Source organism: Mustelus asterias, unplaced genomic scaffold (assembly GCF_964213995.1).
Source record: "Mustelus asterias unplaced genomic scaffold, sMusAst1.hap1.1 HAP1_SCAFFOLD_1299, whole genome shotgun sequence".
Taxonomy (NCBI): Eukaryota; Metazoa; Chordata; class Chondrichthyes; order Carcharhiniformes; family Triakidae; genus Mustelus; species Mustelus asterias.
The window spans coordinates 62,965-84,382 of record NW_027591244.1 but is presented as its reverse complement, the minus strand read 5'-3'; the positions used below and the strand labels follow the sequence as shown (position 1 = coordinate 84,382).

Below are 21,418 nucleotides of genomic sequence, written 5' to 3'. Positions count from 1 at the left end.
CAGGGGGCGGGGCCGCCGTTACCATGCTAATCCCCGCCCCCCCCGCCTCTCAGCCCATCACAGCCCTCCCCGCTTCCTTCACCCGCTCCTCATTGGACAGCAACGGCATAGCCCCGCCCCGGGAAGGTGACATCAGAGCATGCAAATATATGTTAATGAGGGCTGAGGGCGGGAGGAGGGAGTGAGGGAATAAGAGAGGGGAAATGAGAGGAGGGATGGAGGAAAGGAGGAGGGATGGAGAGAATGAGGAGAGGAGGGATTGAAAAGAGGTGGAATGGAGGGAATGTGAGAGAATGGAGGGAATGAGGAGAGGAGGGATGGAGGGAATGTGGGAGAATGGAGGGAATGAGGAGAGGAGGGATGGAGGGAATGTGGGAGTATGGAGGGAATGAGGATAGGAGGGATGGAGGGAATGTGGGAGAATTGAGGGAATGTGGGAAAATGGAGGGAATGAAGATAGGAGGGATGGAGGGAATGTGTGAGAATGGAATGAGGAGGAATGGAGGGAATGAGGAGAGGAGGGATGGAGGGAATGAGGAGGAATGGAGGGAATGTGGGACAATGGAGGGAATGAGGAGAGGAGGGATGGAGGGAATGAGGAGGAATGGAGGGAATGTGGGACAATGGAGGGAATGAGGAGAGGAGGGATGGAGGGAATGTGGGAGAATGGAGGGAATGAGGAGAGGAGGGATGGAGGGAATGTGAGAAAATGGAGGGAATGAGGAGAGGAGGGATGGAGGGAATGTGGGAAAATGGAGGGAATGAGGATAGGAGGGATGGAGGGAATGTGGGAGAATGGAGGGAATGAGGAGAGGAGGGATGGAGGGAATGTGGGAAAATGGAGGGAATGAGGAGAGGAGGGATGGAGGGAATGTGGGAGAATGGAGGGAATGAGGAGAGGAGGGATGGAGAGAATGTGGGAGAATGGAGGGAATGAGGAGAGGAGGGATGGAGGGAATGTGGGAAAATGGAGGGAATGAGGATAGGAGGGATGGAGGGAATGTGGGAGAATGGAGGGAATGTGGGAAAATGGAGGGAATGAAGATAGGAGGGATGGAGGGAATGTGGGAGAATGGAGGGAATGAGGAGAGGAGGGATGGAGAGAATGTGGGAGAATGGAGGGAATGAGGAGAGGAGGGATGGAGGGAATGTGGGAAAATGGAGGGAATGAGGATAGGAGGGATGGAGGGAATGTGGGAGAATGGAGGGAATGTGGGAAAATGGAGGGAATGAAGATAGGAGGGATGGAGGGAATGTGGGAGAATGGAGGGAATGAGGAGAGGAGGGATGGAGGGAATTGGGAGAATGGAATGAGGAGGAATGGAGGGAATGAGGAGAGGAGGGATGGAGGGAATGAGGAGAGGAGGAATGGAGGGAATGAGGAGAGGAGGGATGGAGGGAATGAGGAGAGGAGGGATGGAGGGAATGAGGGAAAATGGAGGGAATGAGGAGAAATTTTGATTTGATTTATTATTGTCACAGCTATTAGCACACAGTGAAAAGTATTGTTTCTTGCGCATACCGTTCAGAGAGAAGGAAAGGAGAGGTGCAGAATGTAGTGTTACAGTCATAGCTAGGGTGTAGAGAAAGATCAACTTAATGAATTAGAGCATTGTTAGAGAGTTTAAAAGAGTTAGAGTGACGTTTTAGAAGCATAGAATGAGAGTGAAAGGTAGAATTAGACGGTATGCTGGGCACAGCTTGCAAGAAGTCGCCTTGATCCAGTGCCATCTTGGAAAAGCAACTGAGGGAATGAGGAGAAATTGAGGGAAGGAGGAGGAGGGAATGAGGAGAAGGGGATGAGGAGGGATGGAGGGAATGAGGAGGAGGGGATGAGGAGGGATGAAGGGAATGAGGAGGAGGGGATGAGGAGGGATGGAGGGAATGAGGAGGAGGGAATGAGGAGAAGGGGATGAGGAGGGATGGAGGGAATGAGGAGGAGGGGATGAGGAGGGATGAAGGGAATGAGGAGGAGGGGATGAGGACAGGCAGAATGGAGGGAATGAAGAGTAATGGAAGGAATGAGGAGAGGAGGATGGAGTGATGGGGTGGGAGATGAACAGAGTTGTTAGTCGGAGAAAGTTGGGAATGTGAATATGGGAATGAGGAAAGGATGAAGGTGAGGGGAGGAATAGAGGGGAAGGAGAGGGGAAAAGGAGGGAGCAGTGACATGGGGAGAGGCAGGAGTGATGGAGGAGGGAAGGTGACGGAGAGAGAGAAGAAGGAAGAGGAGTGTGGATGGAAGAAAAAGGGAGGGAAGGAGTTTCAGCATGGGAGGGAGGAGAGAATAGGGGAAGAGTGAAAGGGAGTGGGAAATTGAGGGAGGGCCGTTGGAGGGGACGGGGAAGAGAATGGAGGCGATGAGATGATCTGCCCTTTAACTGAGACCTGGATTAACGTTCGCTGGCCACAATGGCTTGAGCTGGACACCGGGTGAGTACTGACCAACACACTGGAGTTATTTCAAAATCAAATCCAATTTCGATCCTGTAAGATCAACCGGGTTTCAGTCATGAAGCAGAATGAGGGAGTGCCGCATTGTCAGAGGGTCAGTGCTGAGTGAGTGCTGACTGTCATAGGGTCAGTGCTGAGGGAGTGCCGCACTGTCATAGGGTCAGTACTGAGGGAGTGCCGCACTGTCAGAGGGTCAGTACTGAGGGAGTGTCGCACTGTCAGAGGGTCAGTGCTGAAGGAGTGCCGCACTGTCAGAGGGTCAGTGCTGAGGGAGTGCCGCACTGTCAGAGGGTCAGTGCTGAGGGAGTGCCGCACTGTCAGAGGGTCAGCACTGAGGGAGTGCCGCACTGTCAGAGGGTCAGTGCTGAGGGAGTGCCGCACTGTCAGAGGGTCAGTACTGAGGGAGTGCTGCACTGTCAGAAGGTCAGTGCTGAGGGGGTGCCGCAGTGTCAGAGCGTCAGTACTGAGGGAGTGCCGCACTGTCAGAGGGTCAGTGCTGGGGGAGTGCCACACTGTCAGAGGGTCAGTACTGAGGGGGTGCCGCACTGCTGGAGGGTCAGTGCTGGGGGAGTGCCACACTGCCAGAGGGTCAGTACTGAGGGGGTGCCGCACTGTCAGAGGGTCAGTGCTGGGGTAGTGCCGCACTGTCAGAGGGTCAGTACTGAGGGAGTGCCGCACTGTCAGAGGGTCAGTACTGAGGGAGTGCCGCACTGTCAGAGGGTCAGTACTGAGCGAGTGCCACACTGTCAGAGGGTCAGTGCTGGGGTAGTGCCGCACTGTCAGAGGGTCAGTACTGAGGGAGTGCCGCACTGTCAGAGGGTCAGTGCTGGGGTAGTGCCGCACTGTCAGAGGGTCAGTACTGAGGGAGTGCTGCACGGTTAGAGGGTCAGTGCTGAGGGAGTGTCGCACTGTCAGAGGGTCAGTGCTGAGGGAGTGCCGCACTGTCAGAAGGTCAGTACTGAGGGAGTGCCGCACTGTCCGAGGGTCAGTACTGAGGGAGTGCCGCACTGTCAGAGGGTCAGTACTGAGGGAGTGCCGCACTGTCAGAGGGTCAGTGCTGAGGGAGTGCCGCACTGTCAGAGGGTCAGTACTGAGGGAGTGCTGCACTGTCAGAGGGTCAGTGCTGAGGGAGTGCTGCACTGTCCGAGGGTCAGTACTGAGGGAGTGCCGCACTGTCAGAGGATCAGTGCTGAGGGAGTGCTCCACTGTCAGAGGGTCAGTGCTGAGGCAGTGCTGCACTGTCAGAGGGTCAGTACTGAGGGAGTGCTCCACTGTCAGAGGGTCAGTGCTGAGGGAGTGCTGCACTGTCAGAGGGTCAGTACTGAGGGAGTGCTGCACTGTCAGAGGGTCAGTACTGAGGGAGTGCTCCACTGTCAGAGGGTCAGTACTGAGGGAGTGCTGCACTGTCAGAGGGTCAGTACTGAGGGAGTGCCGCACTGTCAGAGGGTCAGTGCTGAGGGAGTGCCGCACTGTCAGGGGGTCAGTACTGAGGGAGTGCCACATTGTCAGAGGATCAGTACTGAGGGAGTGCTCCACTGTCAGAGGGTCAGTACTGAGGGAGTGCTGCACTGTCAGAGGGTCAGTACTGAGGCAGTGCCGCACTGTCCGAGGGTCAGTACTGAGGGAGTGCTCCACTGTCAAAGGGTCAGTACTGAGGGAGTGCCGCACTGTCAGAGGGTCAGTACTGAGGGAGTGCCGCACTGTCAGAAGGTCAGTGCTGAGGGAGTGCCGCACTGTCAGAAGGTCAGTACTGAGGGAGTGCCGCACTGTCAGAGAGTCAGTGCTGAGGGAGTGCCGCACTGTCAGAAGGTCAGTACTGAGGGAGTGCCGCACTGTCAGAGGGTCAGTGCTGAGGGAGTGCCGCACTGTCAGAGGGTCAGTGCTGAGGGAGTGCCGCACTGTCAGAGGGTCAGTGCTGAGGGAGTGCCGCACTGTCAGAGGGTCAGTACTGAGGGAGTGCCGCACTGTCAGAGGGTCAGTGCTGAGGGAGTGCCGCACTGTCAGAGGATCAGTACTGAGGGAGTGCCGCACTGTCAGAGGGTCAGTGCTGAGGGAGTGCCGCACTGTCAGAGGGTCAGTGCTGAGGGAGTGCCACACTGTCAGAGGGTCAGTACTGAGGGAGTGCCGCACTGTCAGAGGGTCAGTACTGAGGGAGTGCCGCACTGTCAGAGGGTCAGTACTGAGGGAGTGCCGCACTGTCAGAGGATCAGTACTGAGGGAGTGCCGCACTGTCAGAGGGTCAGTACTGAGGGAGTGCTGCACTGTCAGAGGGTCAGTGCTGAGGGAGTGCCGCACTGTCAGAGGGTCAGTACTGAGGGAGTGCCGCACTGTCAGAGGGTCAGTGCTGAGGGAGTGCCGCACTGTCAGAGGGTCAGTACTGAGGGAGTGCCGCACTGTCAGAGGGTCAGTACTGAGGGAGTGCCGCACATCCCTGGGAGTGTTTGATGGGGACAGTGTAGAGGGAGCTTTACTCTGTATCTAACCCCGTGCTGTACCTGTCCTGGGAGTGTTTGATGGGGGACAGTGTAGAGGGAGCTTTACTCTGTATCTAACCCCGTGCTGTACCTGTCCTGGGAGTGTTTGATGGGGGACAGTGTAGAGGGAGCTTTACTCTGTATCTAACCCCGTGCTGTACCTGTCTCGGACAGTGTGTGTGGGGGTAAGGATTGCACAGTGTTAGCCCAAACGCACTCTGAATGAACTGGAATGAGTGGCTCCTTCATGCTCCCAGAGGAATGCACTTCAAGCACCTCCCAGTGTGTTAGCGACTGAATTGAGAGCATCTCTGTATCGACTGGATACTTGGCAACAACCAATCAATGCAGCCAGATCGTCTTTCCTTTTCTCCTTTTCTGTCGGTCTGCTTTCCACCACCCCCCTACCCAGAGCCACAAGCGACCACACCGACCTTTGTTTAACCTTACTTGGATGTAATATGGAGTTGCCAGCTCTCCGTACCTGGCCTGGAGTCTCCAGGAGGTGACTGCTGATCTCCCAGACGCTGCTGTGAGAGATCCTGGAAAACGACCATCGGGACATTATCACCAACTTTTACAGATGCACCATAGAAAGCGTCCTTTCTGGTTGTATAGAACCATAGAAACCCTACAGTGCAGAAGGAGGCCATTCGGCTCATCGAGTCTGCACTGACCACAATCCCACCCAGACCCTACCCCTATATCCCTACATATTTTTTACCCGCTAACCCCTCTAACCTACACAGCTCAGGATTCTAAGGGGCAATTTTTAGCATGACCAATCAACCTAACCCGCACATCTTTGGACTGTGGGAGGAAACCGGAGCACCCGGAGGAAACCCACGCAGACACGAGGAGAATGTGCAAACTCCACACAGACAGTGACCTGAGCCGGGAATCGAACCCAGGTCCCTGGAGCTGTGAAGCAGCAGTGCTAACCACTGTGCTACCGCGCCGCCCATCTTGGTATGGGGCTCCTGCTCTGTCCAAGACCGCAAGAAACTCCAAAAAGGGTCATGAACTAAGCCCAGTCCATCACACAAACTTCCCATCCATTGACTCCGTCTACACTTCCCGCTGCCTCGGAAAAGCAGCCGGCATAATTAAGGACCCCACGCACCCCGGACATTCTCTCTTCCACCTTCTTCCGTCGGGAAAAAGATACAAAAGTCTGAGGTCACGTACCGACCGACTCAAGAACAGCTTCTTCCCTGCTGCTGTCAGACTTTTGAATGGACCTACCTCGCACTAAGTTGATCTTTCTCTACACCCTAGCTGTGACTGTAACACTACATTCTGCACCCTCTCCTTTCCTTCTCCCCGATGTACTCTATGAACGGTATGCTTTGTCTGTATAGCGCACATGAAACAATACTTTTCACTGTATCCCAATACATGGGGCAATGATAAATCAAATCAAGCTTTAATAAAATTGTAAAAGGTCTGTTTGGCCAATAGTCGGACACCATCCAGTTGGATAACGAGTCTTTTTGCTTTCCAATTTGTGTCGGAAGGCTGTGCATCACGAGGTGTTTGCTGACTCGTGGCTGGAGTGTAGGGGACACCTCAGGGGATGACACCTCCATTTATTCACAGCTGACAGCACGAGCTATTAGAGAGCAGGGACAATTCGGAGCTCAGGGGCAGGGGGAAGTGAACGTGTCGAGGCCCAAACACACACACCATGAAAACCTCATGTCCCAGTCCAGAAAATCACCTTTACAATGATGCCTTTAATGGCAAAACCAAGTCCCAACATTGCGAAACAAAGTTTATACCCTGAGCCACACCAGGGGATATCGGGGACAGGTGACCAGAAACTTGGCCAAAGAGATCGGATTTTAGGGAGTGTCAGAAAGGAGGAGAGATGGAGAGAGAGAGGTCAAGATGACAGAGAGAGTAAGACAGAGAGAGAGAGAGAGAGAGTGAGAGAGAGAAGGAGAAAGGACAAAGCTAGAGAGAGTGAGACAGACAGAGAGGAAAGCGAGAGAGAGACAGAGAGAGTGGGACAGAGAGAGAGACACTGAGATAGATAGAGAGAGGGACAGACAGGCACAGAGAGAGAGAGAGAGACAGAGAGAGAGGGGTGGAGAGGTTTAGGGAGGGAATTCCAGAGTTTAGGCCCCCTCCCCCAGGCAGCTGAAGGCACGGCCGCCAATGGCGGAGCGATGGGAATCAGGGGATGCTCGAGAGGATAGAATTGGAGGAGCGCAGAGATCTCAGACGGTTGTAGGGGCTGGAGGGGGTTACAGAGATAGGGAGGGGTGTAGGGGCTGGAGGGGGTTACAGAGATAGGGAGGTGTGTAGGGGCTGGAGGAGGTTACAGAGATAGGGAGGGTTGTAGGGGCTGGAGGAGGTTACAGAGATAGGGAGGGTTGTAGGGGCTGGAGGAGGTTACAGAGATAGGGAGGGTTGTAGGGGCTGGAGGAGGTTACAGAGATAAGGAGCATTGTAGGGGCTGGAGGGGGTTACAGAGATAGGGAGGGGTGTAGGGGCTGGAGGAGGTTACAGAGATAGGGAGCGGTGTAGGGGCTGGAAGAGATTACAGAGATAGGGAGGGGAGTAGGGGCTAGAGGAGGTTACAGAGATAGAGAGGGGTGTAGGGGCTGGAGGAGGTTACAGAGATAGAGAGGGGTGTAGGGGCTGGAGGAGGTTACAGAGATAGAGAGGGTTGTAGGGGCTGGAGGAGGTTACAGAGATAGAGAGAGGTGTAGGGGTTGGAGGAGGTTACAGAGATAGCGAGGGGTGTAGGGGCTGGAGGAGGTTACAGAGATAGAGAGGGGTGTAGGGGCTGGAGGAGGTTACAGAGATAGAGAGGGTTGTAGGGGCTGGAGGAGGTTACAGAGATAGAGAGGGGTGTAGGGTCTGGAGGAGGTTACAGAGATAGGGTTGTAGGGGCTGGAGGAGGTTACAGAGATAGGGAGGGTTGTAGGGGCTGGAGGAGGTTACAGAGACAGGGAGGGGTGTAGGGGCTGGAGGAGGTTACAGAGATAGGGAGGGGTGTAGGGGCTGGAGGACGTCACAGAGATAGAGAGGGGTGTAGGGGCTGGAGGAGGTTACAGAGATAGGGTTGTAGGGGCTGGAGGAGGTTACAGAGATAGGGAGGGTTGTAGGGGCTGGAGGAGGTTACAGAGATAGTGAGAGGTGTAGGGGCTGGAGGGGGTTACTGAGATAGGGAGAGTAGAAGGGTTATGGAATGAATGGGAATTTGAATGGGACAGAGTTGCTGGGCTAGGAGCCGGGTGGGGTCAGCGAGCAGGGGAGACGGGGGGAGGTCGGGTCGGGTCTCGGGGTGAGGTAGCAGCTAGCTGAGTGTTGGATGATGTGAAGCTTACGGAGGGGCGAATGTTGGGGAGGAGCCCCGAGTGTGTTAGGGTGATGGATAATACTGAGGCCATTCTGGCAGGACGACAGGGGGATAGAAGCCGTGCCTCACACCTCCAGAAGAACGCACTGAGCAGGGAAGGGTGGGGGGGGATGTGTCGGTCTAGCTGAACGAGACCGGGACGGCAAGGGTTAAATTCCGAGATTGCACAGAAATCCTGGGTATTGGATTTGTGCGTTCAGTAAGGAAGTGGGCGAGCGAGGGGGCCTGCCGCCCTCTCCAGTTCTGATGGTGGAAGAATTCCCTGACCGTCTGACCCGTGTTGTTCCTCAGAGTGACGTCAATCCCTCTCCCCTCCCCCCCGGTCCGAGGCACTGGGCACTGAATTTACATATAGATTCCCCCCCCCTCCTCCTCCTCCTCCCCCTTCCCCATGTCTAGACTGTGAAAACAGCCGATTCCCCCAGGCACAGCACAAATCCAATTCGTCTCAGCGATCGAGTTTCTGCCCAGTCTGCAGGTCAAAGGCAATCAGAATTATGAGACTCATCTGTCTTGCCAGCCTCCTGCCAGTGCGTGCCTGTCACTGCGGAGCGTGTTTGACCCCTTCCTGCCTGGAATCTGTACAACTCACACAGGGGCTGAGAGAGAAAGGGTTCACTGATTCACCCTGCATCTCCTCAGTCAATGTGTTTAACTCTCTCTCTCTCTCCGTCTCTCTCTGACTCTGTCTCTCTCTCTCTGTCTCTCTCTGACTCTGTCTCTCTCTCTCTGTCTCTCTCTGACTCTGTCTCTCTCTCTCTGTCTCTCTCTCTGTTTTCTCTCTCTGTGTGTCTGTCTCTCTCTCTGCCTGTCTCTCTCTGTGTTTCTCTCTCTCCGTGTGTGAGTGTCTCTCTCTCTGTGTCTCTCTCTGCCTGTCTCTCTCTCTGTGTCTCTCTCTCTGCCTGCCTGTCTCTGTGTGTGTCTCTCTCTGGCTGTCTCTCTCTCTCTCTGTCTCTCTCTCTCTGTCTCTCTCTCTCTGTGTCTCTCTCTCTCTCTCTGCCTGCCTGTCTCTGTGTGTGTCTCTCTCTGGCTGTCTCTCTCTCTCTCTCTCTCTGTCTCTCTCTGTCTCTCTCTCTCTGTCTCTCTCTCTGTGTCTCTCTCTCTGTCACTCTCTCTGTCTCTCTCTCTCTCTGCCTGTCTATGTGTGTGTCTCTCTCTGCCTGTCTCTCTCTCTCTGTCTCTCTCGCTGCCTGCCTGTCTGTGTGAGTCTCTCTCTGCTGTCTCTCTCTCTCTGTCTCTCTCTCTGTCTCTCTCTCTGTCTCTCTCTCTCTCTGTCTCTCTCTCTCTCTGCCTGTCTCTGTGTGTGTCTCTCTCTGCCTGTCTCTCTCTCTGTGTCTCTCTCGCTGCCTGCCTGTCTCTGTGTGAGTCTCTCTCTGGCTGTCTCTCTCTCTCTCTGTCTCTCTCTCTCTCTGTCTCTCTCTCTGTTTCTCTCTCTGTCTCTGTCGCTCTGTTTTTTTCTCTATCTGAGTCTCTCTCTGTTTTTGTCTCTTTGTCTCTGTCTCTCTCACTGTCTCACACACACACACTCTCTCTGTCACTCACACTCTCTGTCTCTCTCTCTGTCTCCCACTTCTCTCTGTTTCTCACACTCTCTCTCTTTCTGTATATCCCTCATGCTTTCTCTCTAATGATCTGACCATCTCTCTCTCTCTCTCTCGATTTATCTGTGTCTCTCTCTGTCTCGTTTCTCCCTTTCCCACTTTCTCGCACAATCTCCCAGTCTCCCTCTCTGTCTGTCTCTCTAGCTCTGTCTCTCTCTGTCTCTCTCCCTCTCTGTCTCTCTCTCTCTCTGTCTCGCTCCCTCTCTGTCTGTCTCCCTCTCTCTCTCTGTCTCGCTCCCTCTCTGTCTGTCTCTCTCTCTCTGTCTCGCTCCCTCTCTGTCTGTCTCCCTCTCTGTCGGTCTCCCTCTCCATCTATCTCTCTCTGTTCCTCTCTCTCCGTCTGTCTCTCTCTGTCTGTCTCTCCCTGTCACTCTCTGTCTGTCACTCTCTCTGTCTCTTCGTGTCACCCTCTCTCTCTCTGTCTCTCTCTCCCACTGTCACTCTCTCTCTGTCACTCTCTCTCTCGCTGTCACTCTCTCTGTCACTCTCTCCCTGTCTCTCTCTCTCTGTCTCTCTCACTCTGTCTCTCTCACTCTGTCTCTCGCTCTCTGTCTCTCTCTCTCTGTCACTCTCTCTCTGTCACTCTCTCTCTGTCACTCTCTCTCTGTCACTCTCTCTCTGTCTCTCTCTCTCTGTCTCTCTCTCTCTGTCTCTCTCTCTCTGTCTCTCTCACTCTGTCTCTCTCTCTCTGTCTCTCTCTCTCTGTCTCTCTCACTCTGTCTCTCTGCTGTCCTGTGTCTCCCGTCTCTGTCAGAGGTTTGTGTTTTCAAACCCCCCACTCGAGAGAACTGAGCACAAATTTCAGATGGGGACCTCCCTTTCACAAACAATCCACTCACTGCCAGTACTGAGGGAGTGCCGCACTGTCAGAGGGTCAGTACTGAGGGAGTGCCGCACTGTCAGAGGGTCAGTACTGAGGGAGTGCCGCACTGTCAGAGGGTCAGTACTGAGGGAGTGCCGCACTGTCAGAGGGTCAGTACTGAGGGAGTGCCGCACTGTCAGAGGGTCAGTACTGAGGGAGTGCCGCACTGTCAGAGGGTCAGTACTGAGGGAGTGCCGCACTGTCAGAGGGTCAGTACTGAGGGAGTGCCGCACTGTCAGAGGGTCAGTACTGAGGGAGTGCTGTACTGTCAGAGGGTCAGTACTGAGGGAGTGCCGCACTGTCAGAGAGTCAGTACTGAGGGAGTGCCGCACAGTCAGAGGGTCAGTACTGAGGGAGTGCTGCACTGTCAGAGAGTCAGTACTGAGGGAGTGCCGCACAGTCAGAGGGTCAGTACTGAGGGAGTGCCGCACTGTCAGAGGGTCAGTACTGAGGGAGTGCCGCACTGTCAGAGGGTCAATACTGAGGGAGTGCCGCACTGTCAGAGGGTCAGTACTGAGGGAGTGCCGCACTGTCAGAGGGTCAGTACTGAGGGAGTGCTGCACTGTCAGAGGGTCAGTACTGAGGGAGTGCTGCACTGTCAGAGAGTCAGTACTGAGGGAGTGCCGCACAGTCAGAGGGTCAGTACTGAGGGAGTGCTGCACTGTCAGAGGGTCAGTACTGAGGGAGTGCTGCACTGTCAGAGGGTCAGTACTGAGGGAGTGCCGCACTGTCAGAGGGTCAGTACTGAGGGAGTGCCGCACTGTCAGAGGGTCAGTACTGAGGGAGTGCCGCACTGTCAGAGGGTCAGTACTGAGGGAGTGCCGCACAGTCAGAGGGTCAGTGCTGAGGGAGTGCTGCACTGTCAGAGGGTCAGTATTGAGGGAGTGCCGCACTGTCAGAGGGTCAGTACTGAGGGAGTGCCGCACTGTCAGAGGGTCAGTACTGAGGGAGTGCCGCACTGTCAGAGGGTCAGTACTGAGGGAGTGCCGCACTGTCAGAGGGTCAGTACTGAGGGAGTGCCGCACTGTCAGAGGGTCAGTACTGAGGGAGTGCTGCACTGTCAGAGGGTCAGTACTGAGGGAGTGCCGCACAGTTAGATGATGCCCATCCCAGTGAGTGTGTGGAGTGTGGGCCGTGCGGGAGGGTTGTGGAGGGAATGGACAGTGTGGAATCCTGAAATATTCCGGAATAAGGGTGACCGTGGCAGCGACTCAGCTCTGCAGCCGAGTGGTTCAGAGATCCCGTGAGCATATTGTGTTCCAAAGGCTTTTAACCATATTTAAAACCCTTTCCCACAATGAAGCTGCCTCTCGCAGTGTTTGCAGCTATTAGCAATATGGATTGGTTTAAAAATAGGAATTTGTCACATGCAATTGCCTGACAATTTACACCTGTATCGATCATAACAAGCCCTCTATTAAATTTGATCGATCCTGGCCTCTCTTTCTAGAATCTTCCATGCATTTCCAATCTGCCACAGTCTGTCTAATCCACTAATGGCGTAGTGCTGGGTCGGGGGTGGGGGGGGAGGGGGGGTCACCATCATTTTTCCTCTCCTGTTTACTGAAAGAAAAGGCGCTAACTTTCTCTGAACCAAAGTATTTTTAGTTTTGATTCATTCGGGGGAATTTTCCCGTCCTGCGCGCCATGGGAATCCGAGCGGCCGGCGGGGGTCTGTGTCCAGTCCATACAAAGGCCTGCTGACCTCGGACGCGATTTTCCGGTTCTGCGGAAAGCGGGGCCGGAGAATCCCGCCCTTAACGTCCTGGATGTATCCCTGTGTTCCTCCAGTTCTGGCTCCTTGTCGCTCTCCCACACCCCTACTCCGATTCTCGTTGCTCTGCCTTTGGCTGCCGTGTCTCCAGCTGCCTGGGGGTTAGGGGGCCACCCTAAGCTCTGGAGTTGCACACCCCCCTCTACGTCTCCATCCCACCTAAACCTCTCCAGGAATAACAGAACCAAGAGCGGGAGTGGTCCATTAGGCCCCTCGAGCCTTCCCCACCATTCAATAAGATCCTTCCTGACCTTCCGAGAGTATCTGAGACCAATCAAACAATACTACAGTGCAGAAAGAGACCATTCGGCCCATCGGGTCTGCACCAACCACAATCCCACCCAGGCCCTATCCACATATCCCTATATATTTACCCACTAACCCCACTAACCTATGCATCCCGGGACACTAAGGGGCAATTCTTAGCATGGCCAATCAACCTAGCCCGCACATCTTTGGACTGTGGGAGGAAACCGGAGCACCCGGAGGAAACCCACGCAGACACGGGGAGAATGTGCAAACTCCACACAGACAGCGACCTGAGCCGGGAATCGAACCCAGGTCCCTGGAGCTGTGAAGCAGCAGTGCTAACCACTGTGCTACCGTGCCGCCCCAAATGTCCAGAGGGAATGATCTCAGAGTAAGGAGGTCGCCCACTGAAGACAGAGATGCGGAGGAATTTCTTCTCACAGAGGGTAGTGAATCTGTGGAATTTTTTATCGCAGAGAGCTGGAGAGATTGGGTCATTAATGTTCAAGGCTGAGAGAGACAGATTTTTAACCAGTAAGGGAATCGAGGGTTAAACAGAGAAACTAGAAGCAGATGAAGGCCATTCAGCCCTTCGAGCCTGTTCCACCATTCATTTTGATCTTGGCTGATCATCAAATTCAATATCCTGATCCCCCTTCCCCCCATATCCCTTGATTCCTTTAGCCCCAAGAGCTATGTCTATATTTAATTTTATTTATTATTGTCACATGTATTAGTATACAGTGAAAAGTATTTCTTGCACGCTAGACAGACAAAGCATACTGTTCATAGAGAACATAGGGGAGAAGGAAAGGAGAGGGAGCAGAATGTCGTGTTACATCATAGCTAGGGTGTAGAGAAAAATCAACTTAACATGAGATAGGTCCATTCAAAAGTCTGATGGCAGCAGGGGAGAAACTGTTCTCGAGTCGGTTGGTATGAGTCCTCAGACTTTTGAATCTTTTTCCCGACGGAAGAAGGTGGAAGAGAGAATGTCCGAGATGCGTGAGGTCCTTGATTATGCTGATTGCTTTGCCGAGGCAGCGGGAAGTGTAGACAGAGTCAATGGATGGGAGGCTGGTTTGAGTGATGGATTGGGCTACATTCACGACCCTTTGTATTTTCGTGCGCTCTTGGGCAGAGCAGGAACCATACCAAGCTGTGATACAACCAGAAAGAATGCTTTCCATGGTGCATCTGTAGAAGTTGGTGAGAATCATAGTTGACATGAGGCATTTTCAACCTGGAATCTTACTGGATAAGGGGGCATTGAGGAAAATGGAGTCACAGCGAGCAGACTGAGTTCAAACACAGATCACTCAAGGTCTCATTGAATTGTAGAATAGTCTCGAGGGGCTGAATGGCCTCCTCCTGCCTTCTATTCTATCCATTAATGCCACAACATCAGAGTTTTTTAAACCGCAGATTGAGGCTACATTGTGCCAGAGAAAGGGAAATTTACAGGGATCAGAGGGATGTTCTTCAAAAGGAGAGTTAGGGGATTAGAGGGATGGTCTTCGATGGGAGGGTAGGGGATTAGAGGGATGGCCTATGATGGGAGAGTTAGGGGATTAGAGGGATGGTGTTCGATGGGAGAGTTAGGGGATTAGAGGGATGGTCTTCGATGGGAGAGTTAGGGGATTAGAGGGATGGCCTATGATGGGAGAGTGAGGGGATTAGAGGGATGGTCTCTGAAGGGAGAGTCAGGGGATTAGAGGGATGGTCTTCGATGGGAGAGTTAGGGTATTACAGGAATGGTCTTCGATGGGAGAGTTAGGGGATTGGAGGGATGGTCTTTGATGGCCGAGTTTGGGGATTAGAGGGATGGTCTTCGATAGGAGGGTAAAGGGATTAGAGAGGTGGTCTTCGATGGGAGAGTTAGAGGATTTGCAGGACGGTCTTCGATGGGAGGGTTAGGGGATTAGAGGGATGGTCTTCAATGGGACAGTTAGGGGATTGGGGGACGGTCTTTGGGAGAGTTAGGGGATTAGAGGGATGGTCTTCAATGGGACAATTACGGGATTAGGGGGACGGTCTTCGATGGGACAGTTAAGGGATTAGAGGGACGCTCTTCAATGGGAAAGTTAAGGGCTTAGCAGGACAAACCTCGTTGGGAGGGTGAGGGGATTAGAGGGATGATTTTCAATGAGAGGGTTCGGGGATTGGAGGGACGGTCTTCGATGGGAGAGTTAGGGGATTAGAGGGATGGTCTTCGATGGGAGAGTTAGGGGATTAGAGGGATGGTGTTCGATGGGAGAGTTAGGGGATTAGAGGGATGGTGTTCGATGGGAGAGTTAGGGGATTAGAGGGAAGGTCTTCGATGGAGAGCTAGGGGATTAGAGGGATGGTGTTCGATAGGAGAGTTAGGGGATTAGAGGGATGGTCTTGGATGGGAAAGTTAGGGGATTAGATGGATTTGGTTTGATATCGATGAGATTCGGCAGGAGAATCTGGCGAGGGAGGATGAGTGGTTCCCAGCAAACCCAATTCCCTGCCCTCAAACATTCGGTTTAAGATGAATCAGTTTGAGAAATTTGAGTAGCTGCATTGTTTGAAATGTGGTGCTGTCTTCCTGCATGCAGGGAAGTGGACTGGCACTGACAGAGTTAACACTTGCAGCCAGGCTCTGCACATACCTTCCCGCCTGACATCCCCTGGGCTCTGACTGGGAGGGGGAGGGGAGCGGGAGGGGGGGGGGGGTTCCTCCTCATCTGTTTTTTTGCACTCTGCTCCAATTGAAGTTCACATTCAGGAGTGAGGGGAGTGAGCAGTGTGTCAGACAGACCCCGACTGCCTGTGAGAGGCCGCACACAACATTCCTTGTTTCACCACTTTCCCAGCTGTGGAAACAGCCAGGAGGGAGGGAGTGGAGGAACTGGGCTTGGAGAAGGAGGCCCCATTCAGCCCCCTCGAGCCTGTTACACAGGAACAGGAGGAGGCCCCATTCAGCCCCCTCGAGCCTGTTACACAGGAACAGGAGGAGGCCATTCAGCCCCTCGAGCCTGTTACACAGGAACAGGAGGAGGCCATTCAGCCCCCTCGAGGCTGTTACACAGGAACAGGAGGAGGCCTCATTCAGCCCCCTCGAGCCTGTTACACAGGAACAGGAGGAGGCCCCATTCAGCCCCTCAAGCCTGTTACACAGGAACAGGAGGAGGCCCCATTCAGTCCCCTCGAGCCTGTTACACAGGAACAGGAGGAGGCCATTCAGCCCCCTGGAGCCTGTTACACAGGAACAGGAGGAGGCCATTCAGCCCCTCGAGCCTGTTACACAGGAACAGGAGGAGGCCATTCAGCCCCTCGAGCCTGTTACACAGGAACAGGAGGAGGCCCCATTCAGTCCCCTCGAGCCTCGTGATTTTGAACACCTTGATCAAATATCCTTCTCCACCTTCTCCCTCCCCCAGGAGAACATTCCCAACTTTTTTCATCCATCCTAATACAGAGAGACGGGGAGAAGCTGGGATCCTTCCCCTCGGAGCGGAGAAGGTTCAGGGGGAGATTGAATCGAGGCGTTCAGAATCACGAGGGGGAGGGGGGGGGTTTGGATGGAGTGAATGAGGAGAAAGTGTTTCCAGTGACAGGAGGCTCGGTAACCAGAGGGGACACGGATTGAAGAGAATCGGGGAAAGAACCAGAGTGGGGGGGGAGATGAGGGGAATTTTATTTTGGACACACAGCGAGTTGTTGTGATCTGGAAGGCGCTGCCTGACAGGGCGGTGGAAGCAGATTCAACAGGAACTTTCAAAAGGGGCAATTGGGGAAATACTGGAAGGGGGAAATTTACAGGGAGAGCGGGAGAGAGAGTGGGGACTAATTGGAGAGATCTTTCAGAGGGCCAGCACAGGAATGATGGGTGGAATGGCCTCCCCGCCGCGCTGCGTGTGTTAATGGTTTTCTGATTCTGTCACACCCCCCGGGGTGAGGGGGAGGGAGGGAGGGTGAGGGGGAGGGAGGGTGGGATCCGCAGACCTGCGAGAGGCGGGCGGGCGGGGAGGTGAAACCGGCCGATAAAAGCAGCTGACCTCAGGTGAACCCGCAGCGACAGAGCTGACTCTGATTTAAGCCTCGAATGTGGAATGCTCTCCAAAACCCTCCCCTTCCCTCAGTCCGCCCGCCTACGCGCCCCCACCCCCCCCCGCCCCGCCGCCCCCCCGCAACCCCCGCTTTCTCCCGGGCTCCCTCACGAGAAAGGAGGCAGTGAATGCCTTCTCCTACGTCCCTCCGATAATCCCACAACACTCAGCCGAGGCGCCCCCCCCCCTCCCACTCCTCACTCCCCCCGGCAACGCGAACCCACCCTCTCTGTGTGTCTCTCGCCCCCCCCCCACCCTTCACCGAGGAACCCCACCCCCGCCTCCCCGAGCTCCCTGCTCCCCCCGTCCAGCGAGAGTCAGTCTCTGCCCCAGTGAGCTCTGTCCCAGGGAGCATTGTAACACCCCAAATATCAGGAACCGCACGCAGCCACAGACAGCAGGAGGAGAGAGAGAGAGAGACGGAGGAAGCTTCCAGGTAGGGCTGATCTACCTCAGACGATGTTACCGCATGTGGGGGGGGGTTTCGGTCTGCGACTCTGGATCCGGAAAGCCCCCGGGAGGGTTGGTGGGGAGCTGCATTTCCCTAGCGCCCCTCACCCTCCTCCGGCCAGTCCCTGAGCTTCGCAGCCAATGGCCTGCGTCTTTCTTTTCCGTAACAGAGAAGTGACGGCAGCCATTTCACTCGACGGGAGCTCTCCCAAAACACCGAGGTGACGATGTCCCCGTTTGTCCGCGTTTCTCTGTCCACTCGGAAAATTGTGGATAACTCGACTCTCCTTCCCAATAGCGACTGTGGGATTTTTTACTGACCCTCTGACAGTGCAGCACTCCCTCAGTACTGACCCTCTGACAGTGCAGCACTCCCTCAGTACTGACCCCCTGACTGTGCAGCACTCCCTCAGTACTGACCCTCTGACAGTGCGGCACTCCCTCAGTACTGACCCTCTGACAGTGTGGCACTCCCTCAGTACAGACCCTCTGACAGTGCGGCACTCCCTCAGTACTGACACCCTGACAGTGCAGCACTCCCTCAGTACTGACCCCCTGACAGTGCAGCACTCCCTCAGTACTGACCCTCTGACAGTGCGACACTCCCTCATGACTGACCCTCTGACAGTGCGGCACTCCCTCAGCACTGACCCTCTGACAGTGCAGGACTCCCTTAATACTGACCCTCTGACAGTGCGGCACTTCCCTCAGTACTGACCCTCTGACAGTGCGGCACCCCCTCAATACTGACCCTCTGACAGTGCAGCACTCCCTCAGTACTGACCCCCTGACAGTGCGGCACCCCCTCAATACTGACCCGCTGACAGTGCAGCACTCCCTCAGTACTGACCCTCTGACAGTGCGACACTCCCTCATGACTGACCCTCTGACAGTGCAGCACTCCCTCAGTACTGACCCTCTGACAGTGCGACACTCCCTCATGACTGACCCTCTGACAGTGCGGCACTCCCTCAGCACTGACCCTCTGACAGTGCAGCACTCCCTTAATACTGACCCTCTGACAGTGCGGCACTTCCCTCAGTACTGACCCTCTGACAGTGCGGCACCCCCTCAATACTGACCCTCTGACAGTGCGGCACCTCCCTCAGTACTGACTCTCTGACAGTGAGGCACTCCCACAGTACTGACCCTCTGACAGTGCGGCACTCCCTCAGTACTGACCCTCTGACAGTGCGGCACCTCCCTCAGTACTGACCCTCTGACAGTGCGGCACCCCCTCAATACTGACCCTCTGACAGTGCGGCACCTCCCTCAGTATTGACTCTCCGACAGTGAGGCACTCCCTCAATACTGACCCTCTGACAGTGCAGCACTCCCTCAGTACTGACCCTCTGACAGTGCGACACTCCCTCATGACTGACCCTCTGACAGTGCGGCACCTCCCTCAGTACTGACCCTCTGACAGTGCAGCACTCCCTCAGTACTGACCCTCTGACAGTGCGGCACTCCCTCAGTACTGACCCTCTGACAGTGCGGCACTCCCTCAGTACTGACCCTCTGACAGTGCGGCACTCCCTCAGCACTGATCCTCTGACAGTGCGGCACTCCCTCAGCACTGACCCTCTGACAGTGCGGCACTCCCTCAGCACTGATCCTCTGACAGTGCAGCACTCCCTCAGTACTGACCCTCTGACAGTTCGGCACTCCCTCAGCACTGACCCTCTGACAGTGCGGCACTCCCTCAGCACTGACCCTCTGACAGTTCGGCACTCCCTCAGTACTGATCCTCTGACAGTGCGGCACTCCCTCAGCACTGACCCTCTGACAGTTCGGCACTCCCTCAGTACTGACCCTCTGACAGTGCGGCACTCCCTCAGTACTGACCCTCTGACAGTGCGGCACTCCCTCAGTACTGACTCTCTGACAGTGAGGCACTCCCTCAGTACTGACCCTCTGACAGTGCAGCACTCCCTCAGTACTGACCCTCTGACAGTGCGGCACTCCCTCAGCACGGACCCTCTGACAGTTCGGTACTCCCTCAGTCCTGACCCTCTGACAGTGCGGCACTCCCTCAGCACTGATCCTCTGACAGTGTGGCAATCCCTCAGCACTGACCCTCTGACAGTGCGGCCCTCCCTCAGTACTGACCCTCTGACAGTGCGGCACTCGTTCAGTACTGACCCTCTGACAGTGCGGCACTCCCTCAGTACTGACCCTCTGAAAGTGCGGCACTCCCTCAGTACTGACCCTCTGACAGTGCGGCACTCGTTCAGTACTGACCCTCTGACAGTGCGGCACTCCCTCAGTACTGACCCTCTGGTAGTGCGGCACTCCCTCAGTACTGACCCTCTGACAGTGCAGCACTCACTCAGTACTGACCCTCTGACAGTGCGGCACCCCCTCAGGACTGACCCTCTGACAATGCGGCACTCCCTCAGTACTGACACTTTGACTGTGCAGCACTCCCTCAGTACTGACCCTCTGACAGTGCAGCACTCCCTCAGCACTGACCCGCTGACCGTGCGGCACTCCTGACCCTCTGACAGTGCGGCACTCCCTCAGCACTGGTCCTCTGACAGTGCGGCCCTCCCTCAGTACTGACCCTCTGACAGTGTGGCACTCCCTCAATACTGACCCTTTGACAACTCGGCACTACCTCAGTACTGACCCTCTGACAGTGCGGCACTCCCTCAGTACTGACTGACAGTGCGGCACTCCCTCAGTACTGACCCTATGACAGTGCGGCACTCCCTCAATACTGACCCTATGACAACTCGGCACTACCTCAGTACTGACCCTCTGACAGTGCGGCACTCCCTCAGTACTGACTGACAGTGCGGCACTCCCTCAGTACTGACCCTATGACAGTGCGGCACTCCCTCAGTACTGACCCTCTGACAGTGCGGCACCCCCTCAGTACTGACCCTCTGACAGTGCAGCACCCCCTCAGTACTGACCCTCTGACAGTGCAGCACCCCCTCAGTACTGACCCTCTAACAGTGCGGCGCTCCCTCAGTACTGACCCTCTGACAGTGCGGCACTCCCTCAGCACTGATCCTCTGACAGTGCGGCACTCCCTCAGCACTGATCCTCTGACAGTGCGGCACTCCCTCAGCACTGACCCTCTGACAGTGCGGCACTCCCTCAGCACTGACCCTCTGACAGTGCGGCACTCCCTCAGCACTGACCCTCTGACAGTGCGGCACTCCCTCAGCACTGACCCTCTGACAGTGCAGCACTCGCTCAGTACTTACCCTCTGACAGTGCGCCAGTCCCTCGATCCTGACCCTCGAACAGTGCGGCACTCCCTCAGTACTGATCCTCTGACAGTGCGGCACTCCCTAAGGACTGACCCTCTAACAGTGTGGCGCTCCCTCAGTACTGACCGTCTGACAGTGTGGCACTCCCTGAGTACTGATCCTCTGACAGTGCGGCACTCCCTCAGGACTGACCCTCTGACAGCGCGGCACTCCCTCAGTACTGACCCTCTGACAGTGCGGTACTCCCTCAGTACTGACCCTCTGACAGTGCGGCACTCCCTCAGTACTGACCCTCTGACAGTGCATCACTCCCTCATTACTGACCCTCTGACAGTGCGGCACTCCCTCACCACTGACCCTCTGACAGTGCGGCACTCCCTCAGTACTGACCATCTGACAGTGCAGCACTCCCTCAGTACTGACGCTCTGACAGTGCAGCACTCCCTCAGTACTGACCATCTGACAGTGCAGCACTCCCTCAGTGCTGACCCTCTGACAGTGCGGCACCCCCTCAGTACTGACCCTCTGACAGTGCGGCACTCCCTCAGTACTGACCCTCTGACAGTGCAGCACTCCCTCAGTACTGATCATCTGACAGTGCAGCACTCCCTCCATACTGACCCTCTGACAGTGCAGCACTCCCTCAGTACTGACCCTCTGACAGTGCAGCACTCCCTCAGTACTGACCATCTGACAGTGCAGCACTCCCCCAGTACTGACCCTCTGACAGTGCGGCACTCCCTCAGTACTGACCCTCTGACAGTGCGGTACTCCCTCAGTACTGACCCTCTGACAGTGCGGCACTCCCTCAGTACTGACCCTTTGACAACTCGGCACTCCCTCAGTACTGACCCTCTGACAGTGCGGCAGTCCCTCAGTACTGACCC

At 55.2% G+C, this 21,418-nt stretch overlaps 1 protein-coding gene across 1 annotated transcript in view; it reads right to left on the bottom strand.

Annotated features, from left to right (window-relative positions):
* LOC144488116 (interferon-inducible GTPase 5-like) overlaps nt 1-15,454 on the bottom strand; it is a 30,433-nt gene extending 14,979 nt beyond the window's left edge. Inside the window, exon 1 of the mRNA XM_078206135.1 lies at nt 15,421-15,454. Within this exon, the coding sequence (XP_078062261.1) occupies nt 15,421-15,435 (15 nt within the window). The 5' untranslated portion in view covers nt 15,436-15,454. The remainder of the gene's footprint in view (nt 1-15,420) is intronic.
* Nucleotides 15,455-21,418: the final 5,964 nt, after the last annotated feature.